Source organism: Rasamsonia byssochlamydoides (genome assembly GCF_041956645.1).
Source record: "Rasamsonia byssochlamydoides strain NRRL 3658 unplaced genomic scaffold VTN77scaffold_97, whole genome shotgun sequence".
Classification (NCBI taxonomy): domain Eukaryota; kingdom Fungi; phylum Ascomycota; class Eurotiomycetes; order Eurotiales; family Trichocomaceae; genus Rasamsonia; species Rasamsonia byssochlamydoides.
Window position 1 is genome coordinate 46,221 of NW_027192480.1, and position 24,735 is coordinate 70,955.

At 50.2% G+C, this 24,735-nt stretch overlaps 7 protein-coding genes across 7 annotated transcripts; all 7 read right to left on the minus strand.

The window, feature by feature from the left end:
- Positions 1-95: 95 nt before the first annotated feature.
- VTN77DRAFT_9857 (uncharacterized protein) lies at positions 96-1,623 on the minus strand (the record flags this gene model as incomplete). The annotated part of the gene is made up of 4 exons (XM_069426509.1): positions 96-194; positions 294-358; positions 431-1,418; positions 1,471-1,623. The coding sequence occupies 4 exons, from the start codon at positions 1,621-1,623 to the stop codon at positions 96-98; spliced, it is 1,305 nt and encodes a 434-aa protein (XP_069273583.1).
- Positions 1,624-1,652: 29 nt separating this feature from the next.
- Positions 1,653-2,077, minus strand: VTN77DRAFT_9858 (uncharacterized protein; the record flags this gene model as incomplete). Its single annotated transcript, XM_069426510.1, has 2 exons — positions 1,653-1,678; positions 1,750-2,077. 2 exons carry the CDS (start codon positions 2,075-2,077, stop codon positions 1,653-1,655), a joined length of 354 nt encoding a protein of 117 aa, XP_069273584.1.
- Positions 2,078-3,006: 929 nt separating this feature from the next.
- VTN77DRAFT_9859 (uncharacterized protein) lies at positions 3,007-5,466 on the minus strand (the record flags this gene model as incomplete). Its single annotated transcript, XM_069426511.1, has 6 exons — positions 3,007-3,920; positions 3,983-4,157; positions 4,209-4,373; positions 4,428-4,843; positions 4,892-5,117; positions 5,173-5,466. The coding sequence occupies 6 exons, from the start codon at positions 5,464-5,466 to the stop codon at positions 3,007-3,009; spliced, it is 2,190 nt and encodes a 729-aa protein (XP_069273585.1).
- A 2,924-nt stretch (positions 5,467-8,390) lies between these two features.
- On the minus strand, positions 8,391-11,023 carry VTN77DRAFT_9860 (uncharacterized protein; the record flags this gene model as incomplete). Its single annotated transcript, XM_069426513.1, has 5 exons — positions 8,391-8,552; positions 8,619-8,699; positions 8,755-10,397; positions 10,505-10,559; positions 10,751-11,023. 5 exons carry the CDS (start codon positions 11,021-11,023, stop codon positions 8,391-8,393), a joined length of 2,214 nt encoding a protein of 737 aa, XP_069273586.1.
- A 1,298-nt stretch (positions 11,024-12,321) lies between these two features.
- On the minus strand, positions 12,322-14,305 carry VTN77DRAFT_9861 (uncharacterized protein; the record flags this gene model as incomplete). Its single annotated transcript, XM_069426514.1, has 7 exons — positions 12,322-12,738; positions 12,820-12,930; positions 12,983-13,058; positions 13,112-13,693; positions 13,747-13,930; positions 13,981-14,087; positions 14,160-14,305. The coding sequence occupies 7 exons, from the start codon at positions 14,303-14,305 to the stop codon at positions 12,322-12,324; spliced, it is 1,623 nt and encodes a 540-aa protein (XP_069273587.1).
- Positions 14,306-16,197: 1,892 nt separating this feature from the next.
- Positions 16,198-18,743, minus strand: VTN77DRAFT_9862 (uncharacterized protein; the record flags this gene model as incomplete). Its single annotated transcript, XM_069426515.1, has 4 exons — positions 16,198-18,020; positions 18,071-18,201; positions 18,267-18,588; positions 18,650-18,743. 4 exons carry the CDS (start codon positions 18,741-18,743, stop codon positions 16,198-16,200), a joined length of 2,370 nt encoding a protein of 789 aa, XP_069273588.1.
- Positions 18,744-20,323: 1,580 nt separating this feature from the next.
- On the minus strand, positions 20,324-22,460 carry VTN77DRAFT_9863 (uncharacterized protein; the record flags this gene model as incomplete). Its single annotated transcript, XM_069426516.1, has 12 exons — positions 20,324-20,924; positions 20,975-20,992; positions 21,055-21,097; positions 21,165-21,469; positions 21,529-21,674; positions 21,742-21,770; positions 21,820-21,853; positions 21,938-21,949; positions 22,004-22,048; positions 22,110-22,220; positions 22,282-22,346; positions 22,412-22,460. The coding sequence occupies 12 exons, from the start codon at positions 22,458-22,460 to the stop codon at positions 20,324-20,326; spliced, it is 1,458 nt and encodes a 485-aa protein (XP_069273589.1).
- Positions 22,461-24,735: the final 2,275 nt, after the last annotated feature.

The following is a 24,735-nucleotide window of genomic DNA, read 5'->3' on the forward strand; positions in this document are numbered from 1 at the left end:
ACCGGAATCTCCAACAAGAAGAATAAGAAGAGGAGGAGAAACGTCATACGTCAAGAGAGAGGATTCTGCCACATCCTCATTTCACTAAAAGCTGCTCACAGTAGTGCATTCGTCCTCACTGCATCCTGTCTATATCTCTGCGGCCAGATGCCCTGCTTACCGGGCGACAAGATATCGTTCGGATCGAGGGTGTCCTAGTATTAATCAGAAATCAATCATATCCTGTTCCAAACTTCAAAGAAATGCATGCAGGACTGGCGCTGTTGAAACAGCACAAATAGGCTTAGTCTTACCTTGATCTTCTCGACAAACCGTCGATAGGCATGGTTATTGAAATCGTACAGGTCGGCGACGAGATCTAGGACAGCGGAATTATTAGCGAATAGTAACAACAATAAAAAAAAATCGAAGTTACTGTCTTACGACTAACCCATATGATCGATATGCGATCGATAATTGCTAAACCCCCTCTTCTTGCCTTCCCTGAAGAGTCCATGGAAGATCTTATTGACCGCCTGTCGATGCTTGGGATCACTCTTGTCAAACGTCATCATATTCACGAATATGACATGGCGCTCGTGCATGAAGAAGTCGCAGAACAGGTCAAAGCCCTCAGCCTCGCAGATCCTCTTCGCTGTCTGCACCCACTCGAGCAGCGTCTCCCCGGACGACGGGATGATGGCGCTGTAATCGGTATGCGCTCCGATGCCAGTGCCGTCTTTTGGTAGGCGATAGCGCACCATGGGCAGACTCCACAGGCTGGGAATGCCGACGAAGAAGCCCCCGTGAGGCTCGGGGACGGCAGTCGCGTCGAGGAGCTGGCCATTCTCGCCTGCGAAGAGCTCCCCCCGAAGACGCCCCCGGGGAGCTTTCACCGCAACGATCCGTTGGAGCTCGTCGTAATGAGCCTGGATGACCTCCTTGGGGCCGTACAGGCCGAACTTGGCCGACCAGTAGCCCATATCCAGCTGCTTCTGGAGCTCGCGGATCCGCCACATGGGGATGGCCCCCTGGCCGGTCCACAGCTCTTCGCGCTTGCCCTGCATGCCAAGCCACTCAATGATATTGGACACGTACACGATGTTGAGCAGCGTCCCATTTCTCCGGAGTTCCCCAAAGATGTCGACAAGCGTCTCGATGTCCTCCAGCTCCTGCATGTCGAACAGACAGGACATGTACGCCTGTGGCTGCGGATGGAGCCAGATACCCATCTTGGCGACAATGCCGAGGTTGCTCTGCAGGAAGAGGCCCTCGATGGAGGGCCCAAAGGTAAACTTCGACAGATGGGATGAGGGCGAGTTCGAGATAGCAAACTGTCCCGTCCGAACGATGTCGCCGTCAGCCAGCATCACTTCCAGTCCGCAGATGTGTTGGTGGTGAGTGGCTGTGGGAGTGAATCCGGTGCCTCGGTCGAGAGTCTGCAGCAACACGATGAATATCAATTCTGCATATCTGCTGTGACAAACTCACGTTTCCTACCACGCTCCCCCATCCCAGAGACGGCACGCTGGGCCAGACGCGTAGCTTGTTGCGAGCGCAGTAGTTGTACAGATCGGTGAACGTGACGCCAGGCTCGACCACCGCATACGCATACTGATCGTTGACCTCGATGATCCTGTTCATGCGGTGGAGATCCAGCGCGATGGAGCCAGTCAGTCGCGGTGCTGGGCCTCCATAACTATGCAAGAGTTCTCTCAGCATTCAAGATTGAGTCATTCCTGGACGGTAAGACAGAAGAAGACAACCCACCCCAGGTTTTTCCCGCGCGAAAACGTCCACACGGGGATTTATCCGCTACGATGATCCGATCTATCAGCAAACGCATCGCACACTCCTGTCTGGCTCCCTGCTCCGTCCTCTGGAACCGGTGCTCCCGCCGGGCATCATCCAGGAAGACTTTGACACCGCAATAGCCGAGTTCGTAGCTGTTGTGGGCAAGGACGGCGTCTTTGTCGGGAAAGCGCTCGAAGACTACGTCGATCCGTATGAGTTGTGGGAGGTTGAGGGGAGGAGGAGGGTTCCGAGTGCTGCTGTCTGGTCGGTTCAGTTTGAAGATATAAACTCCTTTGGCTGGCATCTGTCATCCTAATTTTTTTTCTTTTCCAGTCCGCGATCGGTAGACCAGCTGCAAGGCATCTTGCGAGTGGCGAACAAGTTCCGGGGAAGCCGGTTGATGCAGCTGGAGGTTTTGAAGGCGCACCCATGCCGGCTGTTGGCGACGTATCGATTGATGGGAGATCTTGCTCGAGTTGATATAGGCTACTGCTGATTGGTATTCTGACAATGATGTGAACTTATCCCCTTCACAGATGGATACTGTTTCTTTCTATACAGATGCTCATGGTGTCTGTCCAGCTGGGAGACGCTAACTACTCCGTATCTGACTGCATAGTCAGCTCATCCCACCTTTATGTGGGGTTGGGGTAGATTCGCAGCGAGAATTTCGGGCAGGATAGTCCATCAGGTACAGAGCACTGTACTTAGGGTAATCGTACCAAAGCTATAAATCGTGTTTGGATGATTATCCCAACTGCCCAGGGGAGATGCAAACCCCACATTCTGCATGGACACTTGGACGAGGCATCGACTAAGAGCACCAATCAACGTTAAAAACGAATGCCTTGAAGGCATCTATAACCATCTTGGCTACATATTGGGATTCGCAGAGGAAGCTTCTGCATCTCACGATCGTAAATAATTTTTTTCTTGCAGATTCGGGCAAAAAGAGGTGCCAAGGCACCAGAAAGGTAGCCTGCCAACATCTTTAATTTTGACACTGGCTCCACAGGAGAGATACTACGATGTTCTGGAATGCTTGGTGCTGAACATACCATTTAATGCGTGTACTCATGACATCGATTGTCGATTAAAGCTTCGCTAGAACGAGCTGGCAGGGCATAGGCTAAAATAAACAAGTGTAGAAATAGGTACAGCAGAAAGAAACCAGTCATAGTCCTAGCAGAATAGTCACAGTGTCTAGCTCAGCCTTTATCTCCTTCCAGCTTCCTACTCATCCAATGCAAACCGGTCAAGGAACTTGAACGTCCGCAGTCCACTCTCGATATCGTTCACAAAATCCTCGCTGGCCGAATCGGCAACATACACACCCGGCCGACTCGTCGAGATATCGGCTGCCTCAAGCGCCGCAGATCCGCTGCCCAGCGCTCCCACAGTCTTGCCGAACCGGAAGGCGTCGACCAGGATCTCGAGTGAACGACCGGCAGGATAAAGCGTCGCCGTCGTCGAGTTCGTTGGTTGGGCTGTGAAGCTGCTGGGAGTGAAGAGCCCTTCGGCACCAGCGGCCACGATGACCGCGTCAAAGTTGGTAGCGTCCGAGTTGGTGTAGAGCGCATCAACACCAGACGTAAAAGACTCAGCAACAACGGTCACATCGACATTGGAGTCGGAGAGGCTGTTCTTGAGGCTCTGAGCCTGGCTGATGCTGTCGGGTTCACCAACAGTGGCAAGCACCCCGACTTTCAGGCCATCGATCCTCAGGAGCGGCGTGCCAAAGGTACCAACACCGGCGGTCTTGTTGTTGTGATAGTATGTAGGGTCTGGGCTGGGCTCTTCAACGCCGATAACCCGGGCAACCCGGCAGGCAAGGTCGTTGTCGACGCGGTTGAGCTGGGTGACAACATTCTTCCGGACCACCTCACTCTTCACGTTTGAGTTCTCGAAACGGATAGCGTTGATAAGGAACTGCTGTTCGGCCGGCACCAGCGAGTTGTAGAACAGTCGTGGTTGAGACCAGACATCAGAAAAGGTCGAACTCACGCCGCGGATGAGCCGGCCACTGACCGTGCGTCCTGGAGTGGTGAAGAAGCCATTGCCCACGGTCTGGTTCGCCTGCTGAGGGTAGCCGTCGTTCAGGGTGTTCGGGCTATATGCGGCCTTGTTCAGGGGAATAAACGCTTGGCCTGGTCCGGGTTAGAATGTATTCTCACAAAGCCCCCAGTCGTTGAAGAGGGATTCAACTTACTGGCCCCATCGCGGTTGTTGTTATGGAATGGCACTCGAGGACGATTGATTGGGAGCTGCTCAAAGTTGGGGCCTCCGTTTCGATTCAACTGGGTGTCGAGATAGGAGAAGAGCCGTCCCTGCAGAAGAGGATCTTCAGTGAAGTCAATTCCGCGCACAATGTGGCCAGGTTGGAACTAATATGTCGTCAGTCTGCTTGATCTCAATAGAAGCACGTTTTCACATACCATGACTTGCTCCGTCTCGGCAAAATAGTTGAGGGGATTCCGGTTGAGCTGCATCTTCCCAAGAGGCGTGATTGGGACATATTCGACAGGAAGGATTTTGGTGGGATCCAGGAGATCAAATCCGAAACTGAGCTGATCCTCTTCGTCGACGATTTGCACACCCAGCTGGACCGAATTAGCAATAGATCATACGATAAGAATCTCGACACGATCACGCACCTCCCATTCCGGGTATCGACCGGCTGCAATGTTGTCCCAGAGATCCTGACGCATGTAGTCAAGGTTCTTCCCAGCTGCCGCTTGCGCCTCCTCCCAGACCAGGCCGGCCTTGCCCTGCAGCGAGGTCCAGTGGAACTTGACCAGCTTAGAGGATCCATCGTCTGTCACAAATCGGAAGGTATGGACGCCAAAGCCGTCCATATGGCGAAAGGAGCGAGGGATGCCGTGGCCAGACATGGCCCAGAAGACCGTGTGCAACGCACTGGGCTGCTGGCTGAAGAAGTCCCAGGCCGTGTCATGAGCCGTCGCGGCCTGGGGAATCTCGTTATCGGGGCTGGGTTTCACGGCATGAATGAGGTCGGGGAAGAGAATAGCATCCTGGATGAAGAAGACGGGGATGTTGTTGCCCACAATATCTGTCAACGCTGTCAGCAGTGTCCGAGAATATGTAGGGGATGGCATACCAAAGTTGCCCTCATCGGTATAGAACCTGGTAGCAAACCCGTGGACATCGCGCGCCGTATCCGAACTGCCTCTACTTCCGGCAACGGTTGAGAACCGCACGAACACTGGAGTTTCTTTCCCTTCTTCGCTCAGGAAGGACGCCGCTGTAATATTGGACCAGTTTCCGTAGGAAGTGAAGACCCCGTGGGCGCCAGCTCCTCGAGCATGGACCGCGCGTTCTGGCACCTGTGATCGTCATCAATATCTGATACGCATCAAGACTGTTTGTATTAAGACATACACGCTCGTGGTCAAAGTGCTGGATCTTCTGGCGGAAGATAAAGTCCTCCAGCAGCGTTGGGCCGCGTTGTCCCGCCTTCAGACTGTTCTGATCCGAGATTGGCCCTCCGACGTCGGTGGTCAAGAAGCTGTTGTTGTCGTTGAGGTAGAACTGCGACAGAAACTGCTCCGTGGAGGCAGCTGCATCGCCCGAATCCTGTCGACGGTCGAGCTGCCCTGTCATATATGGACATCCGACTGCGGAAGCAGCGCCAATGAGGCCGGCGATGCTGGGCAGAAGTTGGACTGCGCGCATGTTGGCGACTCTCATCGAGGAATCGGCACAGAGAATGGACAGTCGCAGATTGACAGAATTGACGGCCAGCCTAGACGGGAAACCGAGCAGGACCGGCGAGGAAGGCACGTCCTTATATGCGACGTCGCCGGCAGGCCGGAAACCTGAAACTACACAGAGGACATCGTCGAATGGATCAAGGACAATTAGTCAATGGACCTGGGCCATGGTCCATACAGGGTGCTGGCAGTCACACGACTATTCTCGACTCGTCGTCTCACAGGACCGCAGCGAGTCGGATACCGACAGGAGACATGATCCCCGGCTGCAGCAATCCGACGTCATTCTGCATGGCGCCAGTCGCTGCTTGTTTCGGTGGGGCGGTCAACCGACAGGAATTGAGTGATAACCTCTGATCTGAGGACGGAACATACCATTACGATCCTTGGCTGTCATACAAGGCCAAGACGTTCAGAGACCTGTTCGGGGTAAAGCTGACTCGGTACAGAGTACGCAAGGGCTAGGTGTCAATCGGCTTATGCCAGGAAGAATCATTGTCATCGACGGACTCCTCCTGATCATGGGAGAGAGGTGGGAATGGCCATGTCTGCTTGGCTGATGTCAGTAAACACACGGAATATCAAAAGCATGAGCGGAAAAGAAGACCTCAGACGATGGGGTGATGCCTAATCGGTGTTGATCTGGTACTGTTGACAGTCCGGTCGAGGCCGCGCTGCTTGGTAATCGCAGAGAATCCAGACGCTGTCATTCTTGGGTTGCTTATTACAATCATTATAAAGCGTTATAAACCGTGGTGGAGAAGATCCGCCATCTGCTAATCAGCCAATCCAGTACTGTATGTTTTAGCACGGAGTGACAAATGGGCAAAGCTGCTTACTGTCGTTATTTGTTTTGATTCGTTCCTCTGGCTGTACTCCGCATATCGCTAAGTGGAATTAATCCTGAACTGGATTATTTGTCGGACTCCCTTGTGTCAACTCGTCAGTCATGAGCGAGAAACACCCCGCCAATGACGCTCAAACGCAACCTAATCGATGTGGAGCTGGTGATGGTAATCACATCATATCATATCAGATCCAGGGCGCCATTCTGATTGATCCTTGGGCCAGGCTCAAATTTGGGATGAAGACTAAAACAACCAGCCATGCTATCAATTGCCGAAATTAATTCTCTTACCCTGTTGTCCTCATAGTTTATCCTATAGAGTGTATGGCGTTACTAACGCTCGGTTTCCGGTTCATACGCTGAACAGGGTAGTGCTTATTCATAGCAATAAGCTTATGCAGTCAGCCCGACCGTGCGCTGAGCTCGTCCGGGGTCGTCGTTATCTGATCTGAATGGCGACTACACAGTACGTACTAACAGTCCCTTCGAAGCCTTCTTACCTCTACTTGCTCTACATTGACAGTTGGCTCTCCTCCGGCTCGCATCATTGTTTCTCTTGTATGACAGTCAAGGAGGGGTTACACCATTTTCTGTCTATGGAGTATTATCTACATTAGGAGTGTCATTTGGGAATGTGTAGTGCTAGGGTAGCTTTTCCTTGGACATATTTCGTCTCCTCTTCCATATGTGTGGTTCATGTTTGAATTTGAAATAGTGGAGAGAAAATTGCTCAGTAATATGCCTTTATGCTAGTAAGGTGCCTAACCGGTAAAGAATGTGACAGTCGGATTTGAATAATTCCAGGCTGTCTGGTTGGCCGCTACAGTGGACAGGGAGCTACCTGATCGGCGGTACCATTTACCTAAAAGGCAGGAATCAATCCATCTAGAATCCAATATTAGAAATCAACCTACTAGGTTAGGGATCGGAGCGTAGGTGCTCACCTAATAAGTCACAAGCCGCTCACTTCTATCGTCCCGTTTTTACTCCCTTTATGCTGTCAAGATGGTGGCACTGTGTAACTGCTAGGCCTGGCCCACACTAATTAAGCCGTCGCCCACTGGGGCATACATTCTTATGACTTAGACGGTATAGCTAAAATTTATGCGATTATGTTACGCAACAGTAAGTTCTATGACATGTTATTTTCTTTTTTCTCTTGGTCCTCTCTGGATGGAACTTTTTTGGCGGCAATGCACTTTCTTCTTTGCCTTAACTGCCTTCTGCCTTAGAAACTATAGTAGTATACATATATAATAATTACCTACTATTGTCATTCCAAGTAGCTGAATGAATGTACCGTTCTGTGCATACATTCCTCGGCAGATCAGATACCCAGAAACGAAAGATTCCTGGCTTTTTGTGTTAACCTTCTTTCAAGATGAAAAAAAAAATACAAAATACAAAAAATAACAAAAAAAAAATAGAAAGAAGAGAAAAAATAGAGAGACATGATCGATCAACATTAGATCCGGATAGACATAGGGAGAGGAGAGATGAAATAGATAGAAAAAAGCATATAATAGAATATAATAGAATACAATAGAAAGAACTGACCAACAAGAATCATTACGTAAAGACCAAAAAAATAGATAGATAGATAGATACATAGATAAAGGATGTTTACATGAGATAACAGGGACTTCTCATATTCATATGTCATAGGGAACTGGAACTGACGACTTGAGAAGAAACTGTCAAGTATGTAGCAGATTATTACTGTACTGTACACTTCTCTCTAGCTAACCTACTCATCTCCTTTCCTGGCAGTACGGTAAAATCATTACATTCCTAGTGTTAGCATAATGATAATAGGAAGTCTTCTCAACATCTCTTGATTACCATTCATGTAACTTCGGATTCACTCAATGCTATGGTGCCAAGGTGGAGACTGCATGCAATTCGATCCCCACGCTACCTAGGCACCTAGACGGGCGATATATGTACCTGAAGAATCTGGCAAGGGAATATCAAAGTCTCACTAATACCATTAATCAATATTGAAGTGAACCAAATGGCTTTTTTAAACAAAAGAATTCTCAAATATCAAACTGCAACACCGTAACCGAGTACCGCGGGACATCCCAATCGAAGCGTCCCTGGCCCCGGGACGACGAAGAAGGAGTAGTGATGTTTGCCGGAACAGGCACAATGGCCGTCTGGTTGTTCAGGTAGTTGAATCCGTAGAGGTCGGGGTGTGTCTGTATAAGTTTGTCAGTTAGTCAGGTTGCTGAAAATGGTTGGAGAAAACTCTTGCTAAAACGTACAAGTATCGTTCCGTTTACCCCCTTGTAGGCTTTGTCGAGGTTGATTATCAACGGGATGGAGGAGTTGCCGGAGTTGACGATCTGTTTGATGCTATCAGTAGTCGGAACAAGAGACTCGATAAGTTCAAATGAATACCTTGAAATAAACAACTCCCGCTTCCTCATCGATCGTAGCAACCCACCACAACGGGTTGAAATCTCCCTGAGAATTCGTCACCGGCAGCGTCTGCGTCCCCCGATACGTGGCCATCATCTTCTGCATGTAGTAGCTAGTGCTGAAGATCGTTTCGTCCGGATTGGCGGTAAACGCAACAAGATTGGGCGTCCAGTTGTACCAGTTCAGATTCTGGAAGCTAGGCGCGTACGAGGTCATGATGACGGTGTTGGGATTGCGCTCTGCCCCGATCAAATAGACCGCCTCTGCGATGGCCGAGATGAGCTCTGGGTAGAATATGTGGATGCCTTCCGGGTTGCTGAAGTTGACGTATCCGGATGGCGTATCGAGCTGGTAGACGGAGTACTCGCCGATGAAGACCTTCACCCCCTCGTTGCCAGTCGCCGCCTGCCAGTTGTCGAAGTAGTCGAAGTTCTCGAGGAAGAAGGTCGGCGTCTCGTAGTGATGCGTGTCCCACATGCCGCCCGCGGGGATGTCGATCGTGTAGTCGGCATTCTCGTTGTAGGCCGTCGAGATGAGGGTGATGTTGGGATAGGCGGACTTGATCGCCTTGTATAGAATGGGGAAGCGATATGGATACGTGCTGGAAAACCAGTCCTCGTTGCCGATTTCGATGTACTTGATGTCAAACGGCTCTGGGTGGCCGTGTTGAGCACGCAGCGCCCCATAGTGAGTGCTGGTATCGCCCATGCAGTATTCGAGCTCGTTGAGGATGTCCTGGACAATCTCGTCCATGCGATCTTCCGGGTAAGAGGTGCCCTCCTGGCCCCAAATATCGAGAGAGAATCCCGCATAAACAGCCAGAACTGGCTCCAATCCCAGGTCTTCGGTCCATTCCAGAAACTCAAGCAGACCGAGTCCGTTGGTGTTGTAGTATTCCCAATTTCCTACTCGTCCTTTGCGGTATCGGAGCGGCCCGATGGTCTCGTTCCATTTCCACCGTTGAAACACGGAGTATCCTTCCAGGTTGTTGCCGCCTGGGAAGCGAAGGAATTTCGCATTCAAATCTTTGATCCCCTGCGCCAGGTCTTTGCGCAAACCGTTTGGCCGGTTGTTGTAGGTTTCAGGGAAGAGACTGATCAGGCCGAAGTAAAACGTCGAACCAGCAACCTCCTCTGCGTTGAAGGTGATTGCAAACGTGTTGTTGGAGTTGGGAGCCTTGACCGTGTTGACAATGCTGGCCTGGTATTGTTCGTAGTCGAAGGTGGGCACGGCGTCTGGGGAGACTGAAATTGTCGTGGTGGCCCAGATGTCGTCTGTCAGGTTGGATCGCAGCGACAGATTGATGCTGGTCAGCGTCTTATTGTACCGGGGGGCGTTTGCCAGCATGAAAAAGGAGGCATTGTAGGTCTGAGGCCGGACATCGATTCCCCACCAGCCTTCGTTGAGGAAGCCCACTTCGCCGGTGGCATACCAGGGGATGTCTACTTGCAAGACGACGGGGAGGGCATCGGATAGGGGATGAAGCAGATCGAGAGATAGTCTTGCGTCGCCAATGGGTCGCCAGCCGTCGAGGACTGGAGCAAAGGGCACGATGGGGTTCTGCGAGGCGACCACACTGTCGCCTGAAAGTCCGGGTGCTGGTAGTACGGTCGATGTGGAGCCTGTTGATAGTTAGCTAGAATCATAAAGAAAAAAAAATATAAAACACAAAGCGGAAAGAAAAGAAAATGAAGAAGAGAGAAGCGGGAGAATAGCAGAGCTTACTCACCTTGGAAAGCCCTATTCTTGATCAATTCCGCATATATACCGCCATCGCCGGAATGCTATATAACAAGACTTAGCACATATTAAACAAAAAAAGAGAGAAGAAAGAAAGGAAGGAAGGAAAGCGCGAAAAGAACATCATGCTTAATAACCCTCCCAAGACAGTAAAATAACAACGGCAGCACAAAACAAAACCGTAACATAATTAGACACAGTGAAAAGAGCAGCAATGATCAATGGTGGTAAATACACTTATATCCTCAAACATCCACCCATACAGCAACGGCGACGTATTATTCCTCGCCGTCGAATTCTTCAGCGACACATCCAGCACGACGGCCGAGGTATCGTTGTAGTGGGTGCCATTGATATAGTGGGCTTCTGCGACCTGTCTTGGCTCGTGCTTCAGTGGAAAAGGAGGAGGAGTAGCCTCGACCAGGAGGGCATTGTTGCTGTTGAGAAAAGTTAGGGCTGCTGCGAGGATGCTTGCAGCGGTGGGAATGGGTCGGGACCATGCTATCATGTTGAAGTCTTTAAACATAAAAAATATGAATGAATGAGGTGAAAGCTGCAGTCTACTGGACCATCCCCAGCAATGCAATAAGATGAGGTGCTGCACTCTTTTATAGACCGCAGATCATCAATTCCAACAATCCAATCTCGGCTTGTGACCCCTGTAGATCAATCACAATCCTACATAATCGTGCTTCCTATCTTAATTTGTTGTTACTTTTGGGTCAGGATTATTACCGGCACCTAGCCCTCATCGTTTACTAGCATATGCAGAATCTACGACTAACATTATGCAAGAGTAGTCTTGACAAGGTCGATCCGTCTACTGTACGGTGCAGTTATCTACCTAGTCTATCGAATTCGTATAATCTCCGGCGTGGAGGAGAGCATGTTCGATGATGTTCACGCACCCCACTTTCCATCTTGAGTAGATTTCCAGGCACATACATTACATCCGACGCGAGAATCCAAACATGTTGTTTATGTTTGTGATATATAACCGCATCAGGCATTTATGCATGTTGTCCAACGACTAACGACGGAGAAATATATCTCCATAAATACGGAGTACTTCACGGGAGATGGGTCCGGAATTATTACTCCGCATGGTATATTAATAATTACGGAGTACTCCGTACGGGGTACTTAAGTACGGGGTATGCGGGGCACAGGGCAGCGGGGACGGAGAAGAAGAGGGGGATTGATCGACAGAACAAGGTCAGACCTATTAAATCATGGAGCAGTGGTAATGCATATGGATGACACGATAAGAATACGACTGAAAGCCCCATGAGCAAAGATGCAAGAGCCCCTAAATTTAGGGAGACCAAGCAGAAAATAGGAATTATGAGACTGCATCAGGAGATATCAAGCATGTCGCAATCACCCTTCACGCTGAGGTCTTAGTTAGGCTAGTAGACCACAGAAGACCAAGCAAGTTTATAGAGTGGTCTCCAGGGATTACTGTCATCCACGGATGGAAGGCCCTTACATAACTAGGCCGATCCCCTGTCAAGCTTGCTCCCTGCCTGTTCAACCCTCCAATCAGGCAGATGAAACACTGCACATCTTCCCCAAATGCAACACAAGTTACGGGAAACAAGAACCGGTATTAGAAGGCAACCTGTCAAGACTATATGCTTCAACTCCGGGAAGAGCGCAGACTGCCCAAGACATAAGGTACAGGGTAAACAGGAAAGAGTCAGGATCATTGAGTTATCATACGACATCATATAATACAGATGCGTTGAGACGATTCCAACAGGAACGACACAGATGAGCTGGAAGTCTGGAAGAAGGATATTCCAACTAAACCGCATGCTCCTCATGATTCGCTGTCCCTTTCTCGCCGGCCGTCTCGTTCCCCTGCTCTTCTCTGTCCTTCTTCTCAAAGATATCCTCGACCGTGGTAACGCGATTCTCGACCTTGAACGCATCCACCTTGTCGACTTCGCCAAAGATCTTGTCCATGTGCTCAAGACTGATGCCCTTGGTTTCGGGCCAGAACAGGAGGACAACCGCCAGACCGACCATGTTGATGGCCATTAGAATCCAGTATGCGTCGTGGCCGACGTTGTCGAACATGACCGGCCACGTCTGGTTGATCCAGAGCGTCGTCAACTGCTGTCCGGCCTGGGAGATGTTCACTCCTTTGTCGCGGATCTGCGTGGGGAAGATCTCGCTGGCGTAGATCCAGGCACATGGCCCAAGGGCGCCGCTGTAGGCCTGTACAGGTATCAGTTATCTAAAGAAAAAGGGAAGAAAAAAAAAACGAAGTATCCACGGCATTATCTAGCTGAGACATACCATTTCGATAACATAGATGAAGATCACCTGCACAATGGCCGCTCCACGGTTGAAATGGGTCCCCGTGGGATACGCATCAGCCAACGCGCCGATGATAATATAACTGATCACCTATTCCTCAGATTAGCTGTGGTTTATTCTATTGTAAGTGGGTAAGCTCTACCATAATGGACGAGCCAACAATCAAGGTAATCCTCCGACCCCATTTGTCTACACCGCCGGTGGTGATGGACGTAGCCCTGTATCAATCATTAGGTGACGAAATTTATCTAAGGGAATTATAATCACTTACGCCAGACAGAGAATACCCGACACAACGTTGAGCAGCAACGACATCGTCCCCGCAGAAAATCCCAACCCGTCAAAGATCAACACTCCGTACAGCATCAGCGCGCCCACACCGGAAATCTGCCCCAGGGCCATCGTGGCCATTCCGTACGCGATGCGCTTCCAGATGGCGTACTTCGACAAGAAGGTCAACCAGGTGTAGTCACCTTCGTGCTTGACTCGGTACTTGTACGCCGCAACCAGCTCGAGATACTCCTCCTGCACCGACTCGTCGTTTTCGGGCAGCTTGCGGATCTTCGACAGCTGCTTGAGGACCCTCTCCGGCCTGTCGGGATGTCGCTCCAGCAGCCATCGAGGCGACTCCGGGATGGTGAAGGAGGCGATGATCAAGATAACGCCTGGGACGACCTGCAGTGCCGTGGCCGTTCTCCAGGCATTATTTCCAGCAATCTTCACCGTCCCCAACCCGACGCAGTACGAGATCAGGACTCCGACCTGGTACGATAGCTGCACGAAGGAAACGACGCGGCCGCGAATCGCCGGATGAGAGACTTCAGCCTGGTAGGCGGCGAGGTTTGTACCGACGCTGCAGAGGAGTCAGTTTGAACCTGCTGTCAATTAGACTAGAGTGCTGCCTACATTGATGTCCCAATCCCAGAGATGATGCGGCCGACGACAATCATGGCGAATCGAGTAGCTCCCGCCTGCAACGCGACGCCGACAAGCAGGACCACCGTGCCCAGAGCAAAGGCGTAGCACCGACCAAGGTACCAGATAAACCACCAGGAAACGAACAGGTTGCCGAGGACATTACCCAAGTTGACTGTCGACGTCAGCAGAGCCGCTGAGACTTATGGAGAGATATGTTCATACCCATGCTGGCCACCACGCCCGAGCGCGATCCATCGATGTGGAAGTAATCGATAAACCGCTGATCCGAGATGATGATGGAATAGATGCCCGAGTCGAAGCCTTGGAATCTGCAGTTATCTATCAATTAGACCGGTCTCTGCTTAACGGAGCTTCCACACGATAAGAGAGGCCGGACTCACATGTTTGCTATCGACGCCACGGCGCAGATCCAGTAGATGTACCACGTTCCTTTGGTCTGGCCGAGGAATGTCGGGGGCGTGGGTCGAGCAGGAGCAGCTGCAGCAGCGGGAGCTGCATCCTGGTCTGTTGTCTTTTCATTCGACATGGTGATCAATGTCGAAGAACGAGAACAAGAAGACAAAACAAAAAGAAAATCCGGGGTAGAATCAATACTCAGTCAGCCAGCTGAGTGGTCAAGACGAGACTGACAGGGGTCGTTCCTTCGTCTCAAGCCCTATTTATATCCATATTCAACGCTCATGCAAGCTCTCTTTTCTGCAGGTCGGGGGATAAGATCACGATCAAGAAATCTCGAATCAGACCTGACGTCGACCACGCCTCGACTAAATTAGAAGGAAGGTCAGACGGTCAGGCCCGTTGAGGAAGCTAGAAATTAACCTATAGACCCTGCACTAGACCGACTGTAGCCGGTGCATCGTATCACGTACAAGATCAACGCGGCGACTTTTGAGCGTTGAGGCGGACGTCTGGGGGCTTTTTGGTTTGTGGGGAAAGCTTATCCTCGCGGTCAAGTCCCGAGTCCCGACTCCCCAGGTTCTGGGACCGGGGCCCTGGGAAAGGTACCTAGGTACAGAGTATGGAGTATGAAGTCCTCTGTACCATGTGGTTGGCAGTTATCATCTAGTTCGTCTTGCCTTATCGATCTGCTCGAATTGCTGTAGATGGCGGTAGAAGACCGGTTTAACAATCCATTGCTGCTGCGGTCGTTGTTGAGCTGTATGGAATTGAGCGTGATAAGACATGGAATTTCTCAGGAGAATAATCCACACAAAGATCAACCAGGACTCATTATTTCACTGATAAGCCGGAATCGTTCAGATCCTACAAGCTCCAGAGTGAAACTTTCCTCAACAGCTCCAAGCAGCTGACTCTGCACCGTTTACCAGTAAACAATCCCCGACGCCAGGCTGGACTAGGTAGAGTCCCTACGGAGCACGCTGCGTCATCCCCGCCAGGTACTCTGTACTCCGTACCTGCTCAATGCTGACTAGAACAGCGATACAGCCAATCACACAGGACCTCTCATCTCGTTAGGCGGGATCTGAGCTCCCTCAGTCGGTACAGAGTATGGAGCTACCGGAAAACTTCCCTGTTGAGCATAGGATGCAACACGGTCCTTCTCCCCCTTTGGCAGGCAAGAGCGCCACTGCGTCAATGGCAGGGGATTGAAGCTTACGACTCGGTTAATTTCGCTTAAATTCTGGCTTTCCTTCGTTTTTAACCGTGACGAGGATGTAGATATTCCGTATTGAGGAGACTCGTGTCGTGACCGGTCGCGTGGCCGTACTCCGTACTCCGGACTGTGGGGAAAGAATAAATCCGGGGAGAGCAGAGCGGGGGAATTCCGGGGAAGACGGAGCACCTGTACTGATTACCTAATCCGATTCTACATAACTACATACCTCCTTCTGTGCATTCTTTGTATAAAAGTTGCAGCAATTACCATACCACGAGCTATAATAGAGCTAGCTCATTCCAGGCGAATAATAGTTTGAAAAAGTATTAACAATAGAGAACGTAGGATCTGGTCCTAATTGCCACATGAAGGGTCTATACAGATACTATAATACTATAATACTGTCTGCAGAAAAGATCCAACAGCTCAGGAGTAGATGTCGTGGCACCTCCTTTGACTGAGAGGAAGAGCTCTGGATAGCATCTAGTTCGTTGCAAGCAACTAACGTCAGGATGATCATTAGTAGTGTTAAATCGAAAGAATCAAGAGTCTCGGCGGAGCCTATTGGCACAGTTAACAGACCCAGGGCTTAGGGCTAGGGGCTAGGATCAGGGCTGTTCGTTCGCTTTTGACCAGCTCCCTCACACCGAGAATCCAAGATTCTTTATCTAGCTTTCATACTCGAGTCCCCTCCAGAGGTCCATACTTCGTCTTCGACACGGGAATCATCATGGAATATGCACAGAAGCAGGCCGATTCGCACATAAAAAAGAGAAGATGAATACACAGCAAAGTAATCACTACAAAAACGATAATTCTCCACTCAGAGGCAAGTCGCGACTGCTCTGTCCAACAAGAACAGTAAACGACCCCGACGGAATGGCCCATTCCTGACGCACGACATCCCAATACGACACGTCTTTTCTCCGCAGGTCGAACCGGACCGTCACCTGCTCGCCCGGGGCCAACACGTCGGTCTTGTCGAATCCTCGCAGCACTTTCGGCGGCGTTTGGGCCGGCGTGTCAGGAGGAAAGCCGAGATACAGCTGCGGGACAGTCGCGCCCGCGACGCTGCCTGTATTTTTCACGTCGACGGTGACGCTCGCCGATACGTCGTACAAGGCTGGATTTCCTCCTGGAGGCGGGATTTGCGACCCCAAACTCGGTGGGTAGGCAGTCACGTACGATGCAGACTTCGTGATCTGGAGGTTGGACAGCGAAAAGGTTGTGTACGACAGACCAAAGCCGAACTCGTATCGCGGCGTGATGTTGTTGTAGTCGAAGTGGCGGTAGTCGATCAGCAGGCCTTCCGTGAAATTAGACTGCCAGATGTTGGGGTAATTATTGTCGACTCCCGTGAAGTTGGCGATTGGCGCGTTGTAATCGCTCGCCTGGTAGGCGATGGTATAGGGCAGCTTGCCCGACGGGTTGACGTCGCCGAACAGGACGTCCGCGATGGAGTTTCCGATCTGCTCTCCTGGATAGTGGCCTGCAATGATGCCCGTGACGTTCTCGTTGTCTGCCCACGGGAACAGGTTTGCGCCTGGCGAGTTGGTGATCACGATCGTGTTGGGGCACGCCCCGGACGAGGTGACAGTGTTGACCACCCCCGAGGAGATATAATCGCATAGCAGACTCGTCCGGTCTACCCCTTCGGTGGCGTACGATTTCAGGAACACGAGGCAGACATCCGGCTCTGGATAGATGGACGAGATGGTTTCTGACAGAAGCGTATTATCTGTGACGTACTCCACCAAGGCAGACGGATTGCGGCGTTTGATCTCCTCCAGGGGCGAGATCAGATACGTAAACCGACCCGCTCCAGAACCACCTCCAATGGCCTGGGGACCGTTCTCGTTGGCCGGGTCATACGGTCCCCCGGACAGGTCGGGCGCATCGTTGCCAAACACAGCAATTCGCTTGGGCGACTTCAGAGGCAGCGCGTTATTCACGTTCTTGAGAAGAACCGCTGACGCAGCGCCTATCTGTCGAACCAAGGCGCTATGGTTGGCCCGGACATCGCGGTTGATGTCTGACAGACTTCCCAGATTGAAAGGGTGCTGATACTGCGGGATGACATTGCCCCGGACGCCCGCATTCAGCTGCGCGGTATCAAGATCGATGGTGGGATAGGAGGCGTCATCCTGGTGGAAGTAGAAATACGGCGTCAGAATGCGCCGCACCATGTCATCGATCCTACTCTCGGACACGCTTCCGTCGTCCAAGAAGGTGGTGATGTTGTATCCCCAGTAGGAGTTGACGGTCGAGTCGCCGCCGACGATGGAGCCTGGCATGTTGAGGTCTTCGCCTGCGAGGATGGTGTCGACGCCCGAATGGGTGGCACCCCAGTCCGACATCACGTATCCCTGGAAGCCCAGCTCTGTTTTGAGGAGCCCATTCTGAGTCTTGCTGTTCTGGCAGGCATACGTCTCGTTCAAACGGTTGTAGCTGCACATGATGGAGGCCAGACCTGCCTTGACGCCCTCCGCAAAAGGCCAGAGATAGAGCTCATGGATGGTGCGATCGTCGATATTGGACGAGACGGCCTCTATTGTCACGCCATCGACGGCGCTGGGATTGCGCTGGGTTTCTTGCTCATAGCCGATATAGTGCTTGCCGCATGCTGGATTCGATCAGACGGAATCTCATTAATCTGCGATGATTAGGACTTACCCTGCACATTCTGCGACTGGATGCCTTCGATCGTCTGGGCGAAGGCAACGCCAGTCAGATACGGATCCGGGGAGAAACCTTCCCAATTTCTTCCCCCTAAGACTGACCTCCCCAGTGGGCCAGCGACGGGGCTGCAAGCATCATCAGCTATATGACTAATATGATTACGACATAGCAGGAGAATTTGCGACAATACCCCAATATGACATTAGCACCCTTGCCTCTAAACTCCTGTCCAAGCGCAACACCACGTTGATAGATCAAATCTCTATCCCACGTCGCAGCAGCAGACAGACCGGCCGGGAACACGCTCGCATAGCTGACTTGCCGAATCGCGAGGGGACCATCCTGCATACAGAGACCCTTGAATCCGACGCGTGGGATAGCCGGGACGTTGCCGACGCAGGGGCCGTCGACGCCAGTGACGACGAAGATCTTCTCCGTTAGGTTCAATTGCGCCGTGAGAGCGGACGCTTTGGCGAATGCTTCTTCCCATCCTCCTGCGCCGGTGGCATTTGCTAGATAGGCCGTTAGCATGTGCATTTTTGTTGCCGACGACACGATCAGAAGGTTTCTTACGCGACGGATAGACCGTTTCCTCGACATACTGGCTCTGGACCAGCTGCGCCGCGCTGAAGACGCAGGCGCTGGCTGCGAAACGAGTCCACCTCATTGTGATGAACACTGTTGGCCGTGGGGACAGGAGTCCTACCTAGGAGGGGTATCCTACTGTATCATACAAAGAGGTAATTATACGCCCTTGTCGGCCAGGCCAGAAAGAGGAGTGACGATGTGGCGTCGCACAATGCCATTAAATGGGACGGCCGGCAGCATGCCGAGCAATAAATAATCGATATCCAGGAAATGCGGAGGTGATCTAGACCCCGCCTCGCCTCGAGGCAGGAGCACATGAGATCTGCAAGATGATGTTATTAATCACAGTCTGGCCAACGGCCAACGCATGTTCTCCATGGGATACCAACATCGCGGTTAACTACGTATACAGTTACATCTGCACTTGGCAGCCTCCCCACCTGGACACAAGAATTGGGCATGCAACTTTCCTGAATGAGTAATGCCACGTTGAATGCGAGGCCTCCGGTCTGGAATACCCCGAACGACAGTCATTCAGGATGTCGATGTTGCAAATGGAAAGCAGCTAGTGAGTGATGCCGAGGCGCTTCTTGTAATGCAGCACAGCCGGCAATAAATTGGTGCCAGAGAAAGAATATACCACGGGCGTGGTATATGAAATTATGTTAATAATCCATGATGATGAGTCTAAACAAATGGGGTTGGTCATCGTCCAGCTTATATAACAAACCTACAGAGATTATGCTATGGTCCAGATCAAGACTTCCTCGATACTGGCTTTTCCTTCTTCTCATACAGAGTACATGATATTTTTTTTTATCTTGCCAGCCTCCGCTACAAACGTATGTACTGTATGTACATTCTCCACCCCTACCGGAACGCCACATGCCGAGCCAAGAAGATTTCATGATCCTCCACAATTCCCCGCTTCTCTCCTTGTGCAGACCGATCCAATCAGATAGTTTATTATCAGGGTGATCAGCACCTTAGTGAGATCATAGTGAGTAGGTAGATTGCGGGGTTACTACAAGATCAAGGAAGGGTTTGAGACTATGGCTGGAATGGCCATATCTCCATGTATATGGCCACATACCGCAACGGCATTCGTGGATTGTGCTATCCGGAGAACACGGAAAAACTACAGTACATAACTTGAACCCCTTGAGAAATTTAAGAAAAAAGAATTAACATCCATCTCGACTACGTCTAGTCTATTCCGTGTCCCGAGCCCAGAGCTTGTTTCCACGGCTAAACGCTTCAATTGAGTTCAGACAGACCCAACAAGCCCGGCTTTAGGTAAGCTCTGTAATAAGGAAAACAGTTATAGATATATAGAAACTTCTGATGCATTAAAGACGAGAAGACATTGAGATGCAGACTCTTGTTACTATCTTTTTTTTTTCTCTTCTACCCTGATCTGATTGATGCTCTTTCTATAAAGATTTCCTGGTACTAAAAACGCCATCTAAATAAATAAATAGATAGGTTCCGAACAAAGCCACTTCGCCTAGCTACAGTGTACTGTACAAACAAAAGTCTTCTATAGCAATCCTGTTGTTTATCTCCTTATTGATTGAAAATCCAAAATGGAGAAAACAAAAAAAAAAACGAATACGACTTCCCAAGCCTCAGCCACTGACAATAGCTAGTGCCGCCAAATCAAACCGACAGCTCTGCCGTGGCGCTGGACAGGATATAGTCCATGTACTTGGCCAGCTTCTTCTCTACCACGCCGTCCTTGCCGCAGTATCGCTCAACAATCTCAGGAGAGCGGCCGATGAACAGCTTCGGGTCGAGCATGGCGTCGATCTCCGCATGGACGGGCTTGAAGTACTCGGTCTTCTTGATCCGCTCGATCAGGTCGTTGGGCTTGCCCTCCATCTTGACGGCGTGGCTGGCCTGGTGCGACAGCACGCGGATCTGCTCGTGCGCCTCCTGCCGGGACGCACCCTTGCTGACCATCTTCATGATGATGTTCTCCGTCGCCATGAAAGGTAGCTCCTGCATCACGTGCGCGTTGATCGTGGCCGGGTAGACGACCAGGCCGTTCGTGACGTTGTCGAGACTGATCAGGATGGCATCCGCCAGCAGAAACATCTCCGGAATATCGATGCGGCGAATAGCGCTGTCGTCAAGCGTCCGTTCGAACCACTGGTTGGCGAAGGTGTTGGCGAAATTGACGTTAAGGGTCGCCAGCTTGCGGCCTAAGCTCGTGATGCGCTCACTCCGCATGGGGTTCCGTTTGTACGCCATTGCGGAACTGATATTATCAGTTGAAACCCTCATACAGGGGAAAATATTCTACCGTACCTTCCGATCTGAGAAGCCCTGCGGTCCGGGTTAGTTATTCCATAATACAAAAATCTATAGCATAAGAAGGACTGGCTTACTCAAATGGTTCCTCAACCTCCTTCAAATGTGCAAGGTGACGGACTGGAAGCAAAATTAGCCCTTGCATCATACAGCGAAGAGGATAGACGGAAGAGGGGCTGCTCCTTACTGTCACAGGCAATGCGCTGCGCAGTCGCACCCAAAGAGGACAACGCATTGGCGACCCGCAAATCGACCTTACGGGTGTATGTCTGTGTGGAAATATCATAGCAACCTGGGAAGCCCGCCTTCTCGCAGAGGAGCTCGTTGAGCTTGTCAATCTTAGATGCGTCGTTATGGAAGATCTCCATGAAGGAGGCTTGCGTTCCGGTCGTGCCCTGCGCGCCTCGGAACTTGAGTCCCTCTCGCACATGCTCAATGTCCTCGAGATCCATGACCAGCTCCTGAACCCACTGTGCAGCTCGCTTTCCGACACTGCATGAATCATGTTAAAATGAGCTTTATCTGGTATTGTGTTGTGTATTTTGACTTACCTGATCAACTGTGCACTCTGGAAATGCGTAAAGCCAAGGCACGGGAGGTCTTTGTACTTGAGAGCGAACTGGGTGAGGTTGTGGATCACTTTGGCGAGTTTCGGGAGGATCAAGTCTAGGGCATCACGCATGAAGACCAACTCCGCCTGATGGTGAAAAGGAGCAATTAGGAACACACGCGAAACAGATCGGTTGCAATCTTGGTCAGCTTACGTTGTCCGTCACGTAGCAACTTGTCGCTCCTGTTCATCATCGTAAGCCTTTGATTTCGATCGTAGAAACTTGTCATACCTAGATGAATTATTCCAGCAGCATCTGGAGCATCCTGCCGTGCGCAAGGGTTAGTGATAATGCTGTCTGGAATCAGAGCTTCCTGATAATGGAGAGCTTCAATAAAAGGAAGCAGTACCTTTCCAAAAGCCTAATAGACGCGGTTAGCGGTAACTTGTAGTTGTCACTTGAATGGTCCACTTACATGGACATGCGCCATCACATCATGGCGTCTCAGCTTCTCTTCAGCCTAGCACGAATGAACGACGTTAGGCCTCTCTTCTGCAATCCGAAAGCCAGAACTAGCTCACCCGAGCCACGTCGAATGCTTCGTCGCTGACGACCACCTTCGCCTTCATCTGCTCGATCATCTCATCGGTGATCTGGTCGATGCCAAGCTCCTTCTCGGCCTCGGCGAGATACTAGAACAAACCCTTGTCAGCTGAGATAAAAACCGTATTGTGGAAACGACTGGAATCTAACAATCCAGAGCTGACGCCACTGGGAAGCCCGTGAGCGCGCACTAAAGAGCTTCATCATCTCCTTGCCTGATGATAAGATTGGAACATGTTAGCATTGGGCCAAGATTCAAGATACCTAAATCAAAACTCACTGGCATAGCGCGTCCCCAATGGGGTCTCGTAGTTATCGTAGCGCGACATCTTAGCTTATCTTCTCAATTGAGGTTCGCAAGGGGATGTCAAATTTCGAGGTGAGGCGTATGAATTTACGTCGAAAGAATTTTGCGGGGATAAGGAAAAAAGGTTGGGTGGAGGGGCAGAGCAGATTGTTTAGGCAGGCGGTGTGCGTACTAACAGCTTGACCGCCTATGTTCTGCCGGACAAATAAGGTAAAGTGGGGAATGGCGGGGGAGAGATTTATCACGATAAGCGTGTAATTTATTAATTTCTTGGCTCATCTCCAAAATTGTAATTAATTCTATGGTCATTATTTTCATGTCTTGAGATTGGAAAGGGCTGATAAAACTCCCTCTAAAAGGCCCTATAAAGTGCCCTGCAAAGCCCCCTTAACCCCCTATAAAGTCAACCTATGGAGAATTTGACCTGCTAGGCTGCCTGAGTCTCATTCATCGATTGCCAGCGATTGAGAGTGTCAGTGCGGAAGCCATGGAGGAAGGCGAAAATGGAACACGTGAATTCGAAGAGAATTCGTCGAATATCCCCAAAATCCACATTGGTCACTCCAGTGTCAATACCATGTACCTCGCAACCGTCACCGACTCATGCAAGCGACTCACGGAATTCCGATACTCCATTGGCGGACGCGCGTCCAGAGATGGAGGAATATCACACTTCAATCAAAAAACCTTCATCAAGGCACTGTTTGGTCACAAAAGACACCCTGGAGGTGCTGGACGTGGACGCGGATGTCGACGTCTATTACTACGAGACAGATGATGATTTGGATTTTAGTGACGGTGAGAACAAAGCCGCTGCCTACTCGCCGGGTGTGCCGCCCGCATCTCTGTCGAATCAAAGCGGCTCTCTGCGCCACTTCAAGGCGATGACCCATCTCAGCGTCGGTGTGAATTTTCTGTTGTATTTCGCGAGAGGTATTGACAGCCTGTCTGAGGAAAGCAAGGCACGGCCCTCTCTGATTGACAGCTTACCGCCCAGCCTTGAATATCCTTTGTGTTCGTGGCTATGAGATTGGCAAGAAGGAATACCACGACCTGGAGTTATCTCGATTGATGGCCGATCGAGAAAAGAAACTTCCGCTATTGAAACAGATCAAGAGCATTGACGAGCATCTTCCGCACGCAAAAAGAGTCGATAATCCCGATAAAGAATTACTGTGGGAGGAAGATTCCAATGAGGAGTGGTCTGATTATGAATATGAATTTTGACAATGACAAGGCTGGACACACTACGCGCTGCATTTGATGGATGACTCTGTTTTTCTGAAGAAAGACTATCACTGGGAATTTCTGGGCTACAAAGGCCTAAGAGACGTCATTTATATATGTACATACATTATTGGAGCCAGTCTCAAACTAGTAAGTTACTGTCAGCTGGTTGAAAGCTTTCAAAGCAATAAAAAGGACAGAACCCAAAGAGGAACTCGAAGTCCTTGATCAGGTTTCAGAAACACTCCAGCAGGTTGCTGTAGACAACGAAGCTGAATGTGCTAGTCTCAAGCTCCCATTACTCCGATGTGGCAGGACATTGAAGAGGTCATCAACAAATGTGTAGCACATTCTGGCGGCTCAAGGACGAGTTTTCGCGATCAGGCAAAGCTACCGTACACTAGGTACAGTACATGGGGATGATATCACCAGATCCAAAATCATCTTGGCCAGGTATAAAGCTACCATCAGCCATGCTCTTGGTAGCGCAAATCTCTTAAGTTTCTTTTCAGATTTGGCCTTAAAACGGAGCTGATTTGGTTATAGGTGCTGCCATCACACGAGCGACAGAGATTTGAAGTTAGCCACGCAATAGGAGAGGGATCTTCAAACATGAAAAGAGAATAGGGGTCTTCTTGAAGCGATCTAAATGTAAAAGAGGGAAGCATTTGTTTTTCAGTCCAACTGTATGGCTAGAGCGATACCTAACGGCAAGATCTACTACAATAATGATGTAGTAATACCACTTATTATTATTTCTATCTTTTCTGAAGCCTAAGTAGGGATTATTTTATACAGGGAAGAATAGGAACTTACTACAACCTTTCTTATATGAAGCTTTGTAATCTAGGTAGCCTAAAGCCTTAATAGCAATTTATAAAGATAGGCAAGCTAGTGCAAAATTCAAAAGGTAGCATTAATTAATATTAATATCAAAAGATAGTAGTATTCTCTATATAAACATAATGCCTATACTAACTATTCTATAGGAAGTATTAGTTCTAAAGCTCATCCCCTTTGCAAAAGAGTATATGAGAGATTAACCTAATACTATAATAATGGAGGATAAT